The following is a 14571-nucleotide window of genomic DNA, read 5'->3' on the forward strand; positions in this document are numbered from 1 at the left end:
TTTAGACGGCATCGCCGAAAAAACATAACGTTACGCTACAAATAACAAAACTAAACCTGAACTTTGTTGTTTTGAGTCATTGACACGTAATGACGTCATTTCTGGTCACGGACGATAATTTCTCGCACTTTCTTTAAATACGGTGCAATAAAAGACTGCTACAAAGGAAGTCTGTAATTTGTAAAAAAAAAAAACGGTAAATATGAAAAATAATCTACCACTGGCTGTAGCGGCAGATGGGTATATCCGCCTCTCGGGTAACTGTTTTAGTGGTAGTTCGGCAGTAAGCAGTCTTGTCCGGGTTGCGTGTGCCCATTACGTGACACACGAGTCTAACAGCTGTGTTCTCTTGTATATTTTTAGTAAAATAATTGTAGCAGGATTGGTTCTTCTCCCAGGGGTATATCATTTAGATCGCGGTATAGTACACACACCGATCGGTGTAACAGGAGTAACATATCAGTGTTTGTGCAGATGATATTTAGCCGTAAGATGTATCAAACACATTAACTAAATAAATTATAAGTGTTAGCACTTTTCTAGAGATACTGAAACTTCATTATTTTCTGGTGTTCTTGTACATTGTATCAGCCCGATCGGCTAATATAATCCGATCGATGTAATATACCCAAATCGGGAGATGTTTAATTATATTTAAGTAGTCACACGCCTGGAACAGGTTTATTCAGCTCGATCGGGGTATTTTAACTTGATCGGGATATACGTGACAACGTGCTCGTCAACATAAGACCGATTGTACAGTCTTTCTTCGGAACAAGAAAAGGTTAGTCCGGTTGAGCACGCACTAAGTCTCTGTGGTTTTTTTCCTATGCTAAAGAAAATTTTCGCAGGTAAGATGAAATGCCCTTGGTCCTGCATTTTTTCTCTGTCTTAACACTTTACCTGGAGACACTTTTCATCAGCATTTAGGTCACTGATAGCAAGGCTCCAAACGTGTGGTTCTATGTAGGGATAATACTTTGAAGTTGTCTTAGCATGATCATTGATTTGGACATACGAAGACAAATGACCGAATTTACTGAATCAGCCTCGTAAAATGTAAGTTTTTTTATGATTTGTTAGCATTGAAATTCCAATTTGCTAATATATGTCTAAATATATATCTAAATGTACACTTTTTCGAATGTAACGCATCAAACTTTTAAAGAAACTTTTAAAGAAGATATTTGAAAGATTTAAAATGTTGCTTCAAGAGATTTGTTGTATATATAAAAAGAAAAATGAAAGGTTTGGGCAACGGCGTAATACAGAAAGTTGGTAGGCATGCGTCCTCTTTATGTATGTCCCTCGAGCCGACGTTGTTCAATTTTGTCAGCGCGTGTAAGATCAAACATCTGTCCCGCATATCGTAGTACATTCGTCATCCAGCAGTCTGACCATGCAGTGTGACTGGTAATCTTTTCTAAAGTCGTACCTTTCAGTGTATTCTTGGTTCCATTTAGACTTTAATCAATTAAATAATAAGCGAATCTGACTCCTCTTGTCATTATTTTCTGCAAATCTTTCATTCACTTAACCCTGTTTTATAAAAATTTGGTGCAGCCAGAATTATTTTGAATAGTAAACGCTTAAGCTCTTTTGGAAAACAATCTAAAAAGATAATTTGAAAGCAGTTTATTGTTTATTTAATATCCTTTGTACAGATCTTTTCTAAAAAATACACTCGGATATTCCAGACGCCCATTTCCTTCGATATATCTTCAGCATTAACTAAGCAGTCTTCACAGTTGTTTTGCAGCACAAAATGGAACCAGACATGTCCAGATAAAAAGCAACAAGGCACTCTTTTTCATAATGAGCTACTAAATTTAAACTAAAAAGTCTACTCCATCATGTCCTTTACATCATTTGTGACATGAAGATTTCTCAATGGTAGGGACAAAAGTTTTCATCAGCTGCATCTGTTTCATTTGTCGCCAAGTAAACCTGAAAATGACAATAGAAAGTTATAGAAAACAGGTTTATACATTGCTATCACAATCGACCTCGTGATTCCATGAGAAAATTCAGTCACGAATGTTTCGTTGATATCCGTTGCTAAAATTCCAATGTAGACAATGAAAATCGAGATACCGTCCAAAGTACTGAAGTTAAAAAGCACTATATAGTAGAGATTACCAAATGATAAAAGATATATATATATATATATATGTCAGTGTAATTCTTGCCTTTGGGGATTTTTGTACCCCCCGACAACAAAGTTGTAAGGGGGGTATACTGGTTTCAGGTTGTCTGTCTGTCTGTCTGTCCGTCTGGTCGTCTGTCCGTAGACGCAATCTTGTGCGCACCATCTCTCCTTATCCTCTTGACAATTAATGAAAAATTCACACAATGATCAATACCAACAGTGTATTGCATGGCCATGTTGGGTTTTTAGAAACAAAAATTGAAGGGTTATGGGTTGCTTTGTTTTTGTGCTTACTATATCATGACACAATCTTGTGCGCACCATCTCTCCTCATCCTCTTGACAAATTTAATGAAACTTCACACAAGTGATCATACCAACAGTAGTTGTGCATGGGGCATGTTAGGTTCTTTTAGAAAAAAAAATCTGCAGAGTTATGGGACTTTGTTTTTTTGTTACTATACTATATACATAGACACAATCTTGTGCGCACCATCTCTCCTCATCCCCTTGACACAATTTAATGAAACTTCACACAACTGATCAGTAACAACAGTAGTTGTGCATGGGGCATGTTAGGTTCTTTCAGAAAAAAATTTGCAGAGTTATGGGACTTTGTTTTTTGTTACTATACTATATACATAGACACAATCTTGTGCGCACCATCTCTCCTCATCCCCTTGACACAATTTAATGAAACTTCACACAACTGATCAGTAACAACAGTAGTTGTGCATGGGGCATGTTAGGTTCTTTCAGCGACAAAAATTGCAGAGTTATGGGACTTTGTTTCTTGTTAACATACTATGTACATACAGCCTGCATATGCAATCTTGTGCGTGCCTAATCTACCAAACCCTTGCACACAATTTAATGAAACTTCACACAAGTGATCAGTACCAACCCTAGTTGTGCATGGTGCATGTTACATTCTTTTAGATAAATATTCTACATAGTTATGGGACTTTGTTTTTTGTTACTTTACTGTATACATACAGTCCACATAATTATGCAGTCTTGTGTTTGTCAAATTCAATGTACTGTGTCAGTGCATGCGGGGGGTACATTCATCACCTTTAGTGATAGCTCTAGTTTTTTCTATTTTACTATTGTAAGTATATTGTGTTATAAAACTGAACTATTCTTGTACCTACCTGACGATTTGAAAAAAGACATTGTATCTGAAATCATTCGTCCTCCACCTCTGATAATTCATGTGGGAAAGTTGGCAGTTACTTGCGGAGGACAGGTTTGTACTGGTAAAGAATCCAGGAACACTGGTTTGGTTAACTGCCCGCCGTTACAAAACTGAAATACTGTAGAAAAACGGCGTTAAATCCAAAACAAAACAAACAGAACTTGTACCTACCTGAAATACATGCTGTCATGAAACAGGCCATGCTACCAGAAATAAGTGCCCTGAATGCCACATTCATGATATCTTGTTTTCTGTCTGGAACAACTGCAATCAGTGCCCCAATCATTATACCCAGGGCTACAATATTGGAAAACCCACACAAGGCATATGTTGCTATCATCTCTGAATGCTCCTGAAATCAGGGGTAAAAGATATCAAAACGCAAATCTTAATCTGAATGTGTATCTACCCAGTATAGGTGTTTGCCCACGTAATTGCTCCCATGTAAATTTACAAATTGCAAGACATCAAAAAGGCTGAAGACGGACCATTAACTTGCACTGTGCGTGAAGCTAGATCAAAAAACGGAAGCTAATCAGTTTGAAAAACTAGCAAGGTGCAAATGAATGTGTGTGTGAATGATAGGTACAAGTTTGTAAAGTATAAAAAGTGAGTTATTAATTAATGCAATTAAGGAGGAATCTGAGTGTTGGCTGTAATAGAGGAAAAAATGTTATAAGTCTTGGTTTAAGAGAAAGGGGGTTTAGAGAAATCAGTTGATAAGTTGAGAGAGCTCAATATTAAGTTTAATTTAGTGGTCAATTGTAGAAGCTATATTAAAGCAATATGAACTTAAGGAAATGAATGATATTTAGGAAAATGAGTAGAAATCTAATCTTGAGAGTTATATGCTAATGTAAAACAATCCTTGTTTTAAGGAGTCTTTATATGCTTATATACACTTATATTGCTTTCTGTTTACATTTCGCGCGATAAATCAAATCTGTAGTGGTAACAGAAAGCAGACACGCATTGTTCAAAGGCAAAAGATGTTTCAGTTGCAGGAGCTTCCTCTAGTTCATTAAATCGTGAAGCACAGTCACAGTACCCCGAGTACATAGTTCCACTTACCGAGATTATTCCTCCCGTTAATGTAATATTTGTGCCTTGGAGTACTAAATCCCCACTCGTATTTGTCGTCCAGTTGTAAATATCTCCGGCTGACACATACTTCGCAAATTCAAGTCTATTACGCCTCACTTTACCCAGGTCTTCATACGCAAGAAATTCGTTGATGAATGTTTTGATTCCGACCATTCGGGCTACAATACGACAATCATCTGGTGCCACACCAATTAGGAATACAATTGGCCAGAACAGATATGAACATATCAACTGTGGGAAAACAAAATATATAACTTCATTTAATATTTGACTAAACACTTATTACACTAACTTGAAAAATTTAGAAACTAGAGATGGTTACAAATAAGTAAAATGAGGAAATTATATCTTAACTTGAAATTTCGTAAGGACATTAAGTGAAACTAAAGATCTAAATAGAACTGTTTATCACATGACACAAGCAACTTCTTACCTCGAACGAGAGAGGCGGGTAGTCAGGTGGCGACAGACCAACTCTGTCGCCAAACCACTGCAGAGTTGCGTTGAGAAAATCTAACAGCGAGAAGAATGCTATAACACTTGCCAGAATGTAAGCAACAAGAGAGATCGCCCCTACGGCTCCAACTGATGCGGCATCAATAATGCCAGTTCCCATTCTGAAATGTTTTCTTCTTTATCATTTTTCATGAAAACGACACTTCGTGGCGAATAATAAAAATGACTCCCGCACAGTATGTGTCGAATGTGACATGGTGTTGAATGTGGCCCAAAGGAATGGGATAATATAGGTTTTATTTTTCCTCAGCGAAAGTCAACAAAATCAAATTATATTAAAACTATTCTGGTTTAGAGATGACGCGTGGTAGATCTAAAATGAAAAATCGCTTTTCAGTATAAGTTAATATTCCTAAAGATAATAGATATTTCAGAAGCAATAACAATAAAATTGACGATTGTATAAATTAAGATTTAGTGCATTTTACCGTTGTAATTTGACAGGCTCAAGAATACGATGTCTATTTTCTTTGGATTCTGGGAAGAAGAGTTTTGACATAGCTAGAGCTGCGGGTGCTGACATCACTGACGCAGATATCAAGTGGTTTGCCGGTGCCTATAGATAAAAAAACCAGGTAAGAAAACTTTGCACATACAGTAACATTTGTAATCATTTTTTTATGTTACTTACAGTAGTAACTCAACGTTTGATTATTTAGTTATGCACACTTCTGAACCTCGAAGTATTTGATTTTAGTGACACCATGATGCGATAATACGCCGGTTAGTTTGGTTAAAACTTAAAACAAAAAAAAAAACAATACTTTCTGTACCGAAACTCCAGGAGCCAAGACGGACAATGACGTTGATTCGTAACTGCGAAGAAGTGAGACCTGGTGCTGCATAGGAGGCCGTGTTCTTTTTATGTGAGTTTCTTATTTTCTGTTGGATTTCTTGTTTTCTTTACCAAATATCTTTGTCCAAATCGCCACGGACAATATTTGTATAACTAGTAGATCTATTGATCCTGCATTAGGAAATATTTGCATGACTAGTACATCTCGACATCCTGCAGTTATAAACATAAAGTGTCTAGGTACAGCTAACGACTACCTTCTTATCGTCAAAAATCTGCCACCGAAAGCGCAAAAAAACATATATGAAGAAAAGGTTTCATACCCCATACCAAATGTAAATGGCGAGTGTACTTCCAGCCACGGTTGCAAATCCATTGGTCATGACAGTATGCAACTCAGACAGTGACATCTTGTCTAAGAATGGTCGTACCAATGTAACAGCCTCAGCCTGTAGTTGTAGGAAAACATTGGTTTCACGTGTAAAATAGCGAAATTATGACTTTTGTCTCCGTTTTGAAAACATAACTGAAATACACGTACATTCAAAATAGTTAAAGTTCTGCAGATAAGTGTTTTGTCACTTTTTTTATTTCTGTTCTATTGTAATTCAGACCGTTTTAGTTTCTGCTTTTTTTTGCTTTCGTTGTTTTACAACGCACGCCAAAAGACCAAGAGTTAAAATCAACTATCAAAGTTTCTTGTTTTGTTTATGCTTTGAAAATAAGGATGTTTCAAAATATCAAAGTATTTACCCAGCCGACAAAGATATTGATTGCCGCATGAAGAGATTCCATAGCTCCTGTCCCTAAACTGAATTCCATTATAAATGCTATCTTTTCAATGAGCAATTGTATAACACCGAGGTAGTAGAGAATACTTATAGTGGCACTGAAGAATATAAGAACTGGCATTACCTGAAATAACCAAACAAAAAAATCAGATTTGCTAGAATGTGTAGTCGATTAATCCTTGTTTATTTGTTTTGCGTTGTCTATGTTTTAACCTAGAATCACACTGCCACAGACAGGTCCGGATTCTCATCCCTGGCCGATATAAAACCTAATATCTCGTATTTTTACCACGGTGAGTGTCTTCCGGACTGTTGCGGTCTTTTCTAAAGATCTGTTACGATCTTTTCAGAACTGCTACGGATTTATTACGGATTCCTTACGGATATATTATCCGTGGCAAAATTTTGAGCATTTTTAGAACCTTTGCCCTCGATTTCTGAATGGATACAATCACCGGATGACAAACGAATGAGTTAGGAGTTCTACGGAGGAGTTACAGATGCTATCCAGAACTCATCCGCATGCCCATCCGGGGCAGTGTGATTCTAGCTTTACGCAAAAACCCCGTTTCTCCGTCCATTTCAACATTTTTTTAATATCAAGAATATTGATCATATCTAAACAGAGTGTTGTACAGTGGAAAGTTTTGTTTGAATGCTATACAACTTAGCCCAACAACCCGTATTGGTATCTTTAACAAGGGTTGGACGAAATATTCAAAAAAGATTCTTAAAGAAAGGTGAACATAATTATAAACTTCTTACTGAAAAGGCGAAAAAGTGGTCCATAAAATCGTTCCCAAATACAAATTTTGAACCAGCGTTTGTATATTTTAGATACTGTGTCACTCTGTCACCAAGCCAGACGAAGCAAGAGTAACCCCAGTCAGTTCTCAAGACGATCAGAGCAAAGATCAATTGCAAAAGGAGGCCCCAAAGAACAGGTCGCCACGTAACCTGCAATGAAAGAAAAAAAATAAGACTGAATAAGTTAACTGAGTTAATATATCTGAAAAACTAAATACGTGAAAGACAGACTGCGGCAAATAGCGATTCAAGGTAGATTTACTTGATACCATCCAAATTATATCAACATCTATCTGGCGGCTTCTGCGAAACATTTCACGCCTAAAATATTATATATTACGAAGATCAAGACAATATCAACAGTCTCCTTTGAAATAATAAAGTTTACAACGTATCACACAAAATTGACAATACCTTATTTACTAAGAAGACATGCAACTGTTCAAATTAAGTGTTGAAATGCCTTTATATGCCTACAAGGTGTGAACAATAACGTGTTACCAAGTGAAGGGACTGGAATTGAAAAGTACTGATTACAGTCTGTCAATAAAACCTGTCTAGGGTCTTTGGAGAAGAAGAACATGAGCAATGTGAAGACAATCATGCCAAGAGCGCTGATGAGAGAGTATGGTCGTCTGAGAGAGGTATCGATGATGATGAACAACACTACAGCAACAGCAACAAGAAATGTCAAAATTCTGAAATAAAAATGTCGTTATCAGTTGTTATCATTTTATTAAATCTGCTCAATAAATTTATACATGACTAGAAAAACTCTAAACGTTAAATGCTACAATACAATTAACATATACTACTTGAAAGTTTTAACAGTATTACAATATATGGTTAGTAAACAATGTAAGTAACTGCATAATTACATAAAGCAATCGACAGAAGTGCGGATGTCTCTAACTTGATTTGGTACTTGTAACTTATGTTTTCTGCTCAACCTTGGGCAAGATGGCGTGGACGGTAGCATGTTTTTCTACTGTCGTCCATGAACAGGCTCGATCAAACTGAGCCTGCAACATTATCATTTTTGTGGTGTTGAGTTTCTACTTTTTCTATTAGGAGTACAGGTGACTCACTATTTATTTTAAAGAATGGGTGAATAGTTTTCAAGGGAATAGCACTCACGTTCTGAAAAGTCTTCTGAATCTGCTATATTTCACAATTAGTGGTTTCATATATTTGGTATAGAGGAATACACCGTACAGTTTTTTAAGGTAATGATAAGCTACTCCAAGAACAATGAGTATGGTGACAACCAGCAATCGTATTGAACCTTCATCTCCAAATCGGTAACTAAAACAAAATGAATAGTGAAACTTGTACAAAGCTGAGAGATATTTACCTAAGCAGACAAGCAGAACTTGGGATTCGTATACATTTGTATTACATTGTATTTGTTTTCAAAGAAATGTCAAAATGATTTAAAAGAGAAACTTCATCTGGTTAAAAATCACTGAATAATACTTTTTTCTTAGTCTGAATTACGAAATGACGACCTCTTTTAGACAGAAAATAGTACATTGTGACACTGCGGTTGTAGGGCAAAACGAGTCTGCTGTTATGTTGTTTGGTTGTGTCCTGTAATTATAAAGATATTTTCACAGGTTTTATTAACTTATCACAACAGCAGTCTTTAGGTGCCGTGTGACGGCTGTAAAAAGTCTCCATGTACTTAAACTCAGTGTTGTTGTATTTTCTGGTCCTTTGGGATCATGGAATACATTCATTTTAACTATAACAGAGTTCCGCTCACACCTGTGCTAGGGGGAGTGAGGGGTGCTGCACATTTCGTTACCTCTTATGAACAGACTCAATTAAACCGAGTCGTCTGCTAATATTTCGCTTGGTTCTGTGTTTACAAAGGATCTTTTCACATATTTTTTCACTTAAAGAAGACCAAGTCTTATCGCACATTGCATGTAAATGTGGTTTAATAGGAAATCTTCATGTTGTAAAAGTATTACCTGAAAGCTAGACCGAGATACACCAAATACAAAATAAGTATTGTTCCGAGGAAAACTCGCCATAGTTTTGTCTTGTGTCCCTGATAATGATGTTCAAGTGTCAAACGAAGGTATATGAGAAACTGTAGAGGTGATATACGGTGAAATACGCGGACAACTGGTTCAAATACTCTTATAGGGTCATTGGCATCATCGTAATGGTTTGCCATGTCAATGTTGATTTCCTGAAAACAAGCAAAATTTTGACAATACATGTAAATTGTACTTCTTTCCTGTAAAGATCAAGCGGAAATGATACCAGCGGAAGGCAGTATCTGATGTCTATAGCTTCAATGCCAAAAGGTTTCTTAAAAATATTGTTTTGAGAAGCATATAAAACTGTATTACAAATAAATTGCAGCGAAAAAAATAAATATAATACTATATGCTATTGTGCTTAACGTTCGGTGGACAAGAATAATATGCAAAGAAACCTGAAAAATGGTCAATATCTATATGATAACACCGTGCGTAATGTCTATGACCTTTTTAAAAAAGCAGTGCTTCACTTAAAATATAAACAAAATTAATGAAATAAACCGAGAAACAACCTGCATTTTATACTTTCTTTTATTGTGTGCTGGAATATTCTAAGCATATTCTCTCCGATCTGATAGAAGGGAACATGGATCTCAAAACACCATTTTTTTTTGTAAAGCGTGCAGTAGTGCATTTTTTTAAATGTTTATTTTATGTCAGTTTTAATATGCAAGATAAGCACAAAGATATTCAGGTTTTATATTGTCATTAGTTATTATAGTTGTAGAATTGTTTGTATATATGTTTTAGCATATACTTTAGGCTCTTATAACTCTTACGAAGAGTGCCAATATACTTATATCCAGATCTCTATTCATGTAGATCAAAATAGAATAGGTAAAATTTGTACGTCGATGAGACTTAAAATAAGGAATATGCTACTACCTGTCTCGACTGCTCTCCAATATCTTTAGAGATGAAGGTATCCATGGAGATGTCTACACCATCATTAGAATTAAATGTATCGGTTGAAATGTCTTGTGTTGTTTCTGGGGAAATACCCTGCTGTGCTTCATCACATTTTTGTTTCAGAGGTGTACTCTCATATGGCGGTGGAGGATCCATCACCTTAAGTATAACTTCATATATCATAAACATGGTTATAAATACAAAAGCGAATCTCCGGTTATACGGAACAATTTCAAACGTCCCGATCTGTTACCTTTTCATATTGTCAGATAAAAGTAACACATTGTTATATCCCAGGGTCAAAAAGTATGTTCTTAGTGACTTACTGGAATGCTAGAGTAAGATATATCTGGTATATTCACTGTAGGAAAAAGTCAAATATATTTTTACCTGCTAAACTGGTGAGAAAATATATCAAACTGATATAATTTAGTTTGTTTTAAGGGTGAAATAAAATTATTTTCCACTTATGAAGATTATATATTTTACATGTTTTGTTTGACATGGCTTATAGGATACATTCACGTATTTAAAGTCTTTAACACTTTAACAGTTATACTAAGTGCTTGCACATATTTTAGTATTCCATTTCTATGGCGTCTGCGTGGTTCGATTCCTACGCATCTGAATTTTAAACCGTGGTAAACTTGACGATAAACCACTCGAATGCCTTGATTATTTAATTTAATGCGGTAAAGTAACTTAAAGCTTATAAATGATCAATTCATTTAAACATGAGCCATACTTGGATCAATAAATTTCGACAAAAGCTAAAGTGCTATAAAATAAAATTTCTTTGAAACACCTAACTGAGGCATTAATATTTTAATATAAAATTTTGAAGAAAAAAAACGAATATAGGATATGAAACAGATATATAAGATGGTGTGATTTTCAAAATATATAAGATGAAAATGGGTAAATTGTATAGATTGTGCAAGACATTGTCGATGCGAAAATACCGCCATATGCAATCAGTCGGCTTTAGTATTTTAGACAGATTCTATGGTGTGCCATTTGGGTCGAAAGTCTGCTTTGTGTTCCCACATATTTCAAAATATACATGTACGAATCAAATATGCGTGCACGTGAGAATATATACGTCCACCCGTGAGAATATCTTTATACGTGCACGCGTAAATATGTAGAAGCACGAATATATGTGGACGTGCGCTCGTATATATACGCGCGCTTGTAATTGCGAGTGCACGCATAATTTTACGCGTCCTCACGCAATTCTGGGAGCTCGTATATATACGTGTGCACGCACATAAGTGGATGTGCACGCGTTATTTTTGGTGCACCTTTATATATGCGTGCAAACATAAGTGGACGTGCACGCATAAATTTATACGTGCACGCGTAATAACAAGTGCATGTATATATACAAGCGCACGTCCATATAAGCGTCGACGTATATATATATAGGCGTGCACGCATATTTTATACGTGCTTATATATTTTGAAATGTGTGCTCACTTCGGCCCAAATGGTACACCATAAGACTCTAAACTAAAGCAGGTCAACAGAACATGTATTCATCAGCTAATATATATTGTAATTTTCAGGTCAATGTAGAAAGCAGGTGGAAAGTCTGTTGTTCTTGTACATTCTGTATATTGATAATAGACGATTTACCATATGAGCCGTGCCACGAGAAAACCAACATAGTGGGTTTGCGACCAGCATGGATCCGGACCAGTCTGCGCATCCGCGCAGTCTGGTCAGGATCCATGCTGTTCACTTTTAAAGCCTACTGGAATTGGAGAAACTGTTAGCGAACAGCATGGATCCTGACCAGACTGCGCGGATGCGCAGGCTGGTCTGGATCCATGCTGGTCGCAAACCCATTATGTTGGTTTTCTCATGGCACGGCTCATATGTACATTAAATTGTAAATTAAATTGTACACTGGTATTAAATTGGTCGTTTCTCACGTATTTGAACTGAGGAACATGTTTAATGTCTATGATAAAGCTACAGTATTTTAGCTAGTGAAGGCTTGATGGAGTTCCTGACCCCAGAGTGCATGTGGTCCGCCCACGCAAGGAATTATTTTGAATCTTTCGTCCATTATCTAAACTGTGTCGGTGTGACTGACAAACTAACAAAACAAGCGAACTTGCCAGGTTGTTTTGTTTTATTTTTCTTCCAGATGATAAAAAAAAATCTGACTGGTAAAAATGGAGCCATCGAATTAAAACGAATAAACAAGATCAGTGCGAGTCTGTAGTCGTAAATTTGACCTTCTCTAGAAAATTAGCTGAATGCCTTTAGATGTGGATGCCAGAGTGCTTTTGAATTGTTACAATTAACGTGCCTAATGAAAAATCTAGACCAGTAGTTATAAGATCTTTCACACAATGCATATGACGTGTGCATTTGTACATGCAGTATAGTGGATGGCTCCAGACAATGATAATCTAAGGTCAAGCCATACCACAGGTAAAACCATCAGAATACTGCTCATTTCGCACCGGTCAGTAATTAGTTACGGTCAATTAATCTATGCTCATGCTGTGGATGCAGCAGCTAGTAGTGTACAAACAATATACATGTAGTACTAGTTATATTATCAGTATTTATAGTTGCTGAATAAGCGCCAAGAATGTACAAAAACAACGTTTACATATTTAATACAGAATCGTTTCTTTATAAATGTATTTTGTTACAAAATGAATTAGTTATTGTCATAGTACGTACGTACTTATAATTGTATCAAACTGCAAAATCTATGCATACTCTATCAATATATTTTGAAAATTGGAACAAAAATTATAAATATTTACCTGTTTTCTTTTCTTTTGCTGTTAAAATCCCGGAAGCCTGTTACTAATTATGATAAGAATTTTCAGTGGTTCCTAAAATCCTCTTATCTTTACTCCTCGAGACTCTCTGAGTGGAGTACGTACACTAGCTCTCGCGTGATGGAAATACACGTGATCTCGCTAGGCCGCTTGCTGTTGATCTTGCCCAGAACACGTATATTTTGCAGACAGGCAGTATTTTATTGAATCATTTAGCTTATTTTACAACCAATTAAGCTACAGATTTAAATGTTAGAATGAAGTTAAGGTACGGCAATAAAATAATTTAAGGAGCACACGTTCCAAATTCTGGTGATAAGAATGTAGCCATTTCAAAGTTTGTTAAAAATCGTATTTTGTAAAAACAATGTTAATAGTTGTGCAAAATCACCATTTCGGTCATTTTCAAGTGTATTTTTACCAATATATTTCATATCATTTTCCGATTTTATTGTTAATTCTTAATGTCAGTAAACATTTTATATTAAAAGCCTGCTTAGACAGAGATATTCATTGATCTCAAACTGTGAGTAAACAGTTCTTCATTTCGCACGTGCAATTGTCGAGAACGTTATGTAATAGTCGACTCGACGTCTAACTGGTAAGATCTGTAGTAGCTGACTTAATGACTGAAAAGAAAGTTCTGTAATAGCTGACTCGACGACTAACAGGAAAGTTCTGTGAAAGCTGACTCACTGACAAACGGAAGAGTTCTGTAACAGCTAACTCACTGACAGACGGGACAGTTCTGTAACAGCTGACTCACTGACAGACGGGACAGTTCTGTATCAGTTGACTCACTGACAGACGGGACAGTTCTGTAACAGCTAACTCACTGACAGACGGGATAGTTCTGTATCAGCTGACTCACTGACAGGCGGGACAGTTCTGTAACAGCTGACTCACTGACAGACGGGACAGTTCTGTAACAACTGACTCACTGACAGACGGGACAGTTCTGTAACACCTGACTCACCCACAGGCGGGACAGTTCTGTAACAGCTGACTCACTGACAGACGGGACAGTTCTGTAACACTTGACTCTCCCACAGACGGGACAGTTCTGTAACAGCTGACTCACTGACAGACGGGACAGTTCTGTAACACCTGACTCGCCCACAGACGGGACAGTTCTGTAACAGCTGACTCACTGACAGACGGGACAGTTCTGAAACAGCTGACTCACTGACAGACGGGACAGTTCTGTAACAGCTGACTCACTGACAGACGGGACAGTTCTGTAACAGCTGACTCACCCACAGACGGGACAGTTCTGTAACAGCTGACTCACTGACAGACGGGACAGTTCTGTAACACCTGACTCACCCACAGACGGGACAGTTCTGTAACAGCTGACTCACTGACAGACGGGACAGTTCTGTAACACCTGACTCACCCGCAGACGGGACAGTTCTGTAACAGCTGACTCACTGACAGACGG

At 36.8% G+C, this 14571-nt stretch overlaps 1 protein-coding gene across 1 annotated transcript; it reads right to left on the reverse strand.

Annotated features, from left to right (window-relative positions):
- Nucleotides 1–1623: 1623 nt before the first annotated feature.
- On the reverse strand, nucleotides 1624–13764 carry LOC123551629 (solute carrier family 28 member 3-like). The gene is made up of 13 exons (XM_045340696.2): nucleotides 13113–13764; nucleotides 10300–10482; nucleotides 9337–9560; nucleotides 8498–8665; nucleotides 7914–8058; nucleotides 7319–7510; nucleotides 6516–6677; nucleotides 6086–6211; nucleotides 5395–5522; nucleotides 4884–5067; nucleotides 4418–4681; nucleotides 3518–3698; nucleotides 1624–1947 (listed from the first exon to the last, which is right to left on the reverse strand). Exons 2-13 carry the CDS (start codon nucleotides 10477–10479, stop codon nucleotides 1928–1930), a joined length of 1974 nt encoding a protein of 657 aa, XP_045196631.2. The 5' UTR covers nucleotides 10480–10482; nucleotides 13113–13764; the 3' UTR covers nucleotides 1624–1927.
- Between the last annotated feature and the right edge of the window lie 807 nt (nucleotides 13765–14571).

The sequence above is a fragment of the Mercenaria mercenaria genome, chromosome 4, assembly GCF_021730395.1.
Source record: "Mercenaria mercenaria strain notata chromosome 4, MADL_Memer_1, whole genome shotgun sequence".
In the NCBI taxonomy this organism is placed as follows: Eukaryota; Metazoa; Mollusca; class Bivalvia; order Venerida; family Veneridae; genus Mercenaria; species Mercenaria mercenaria.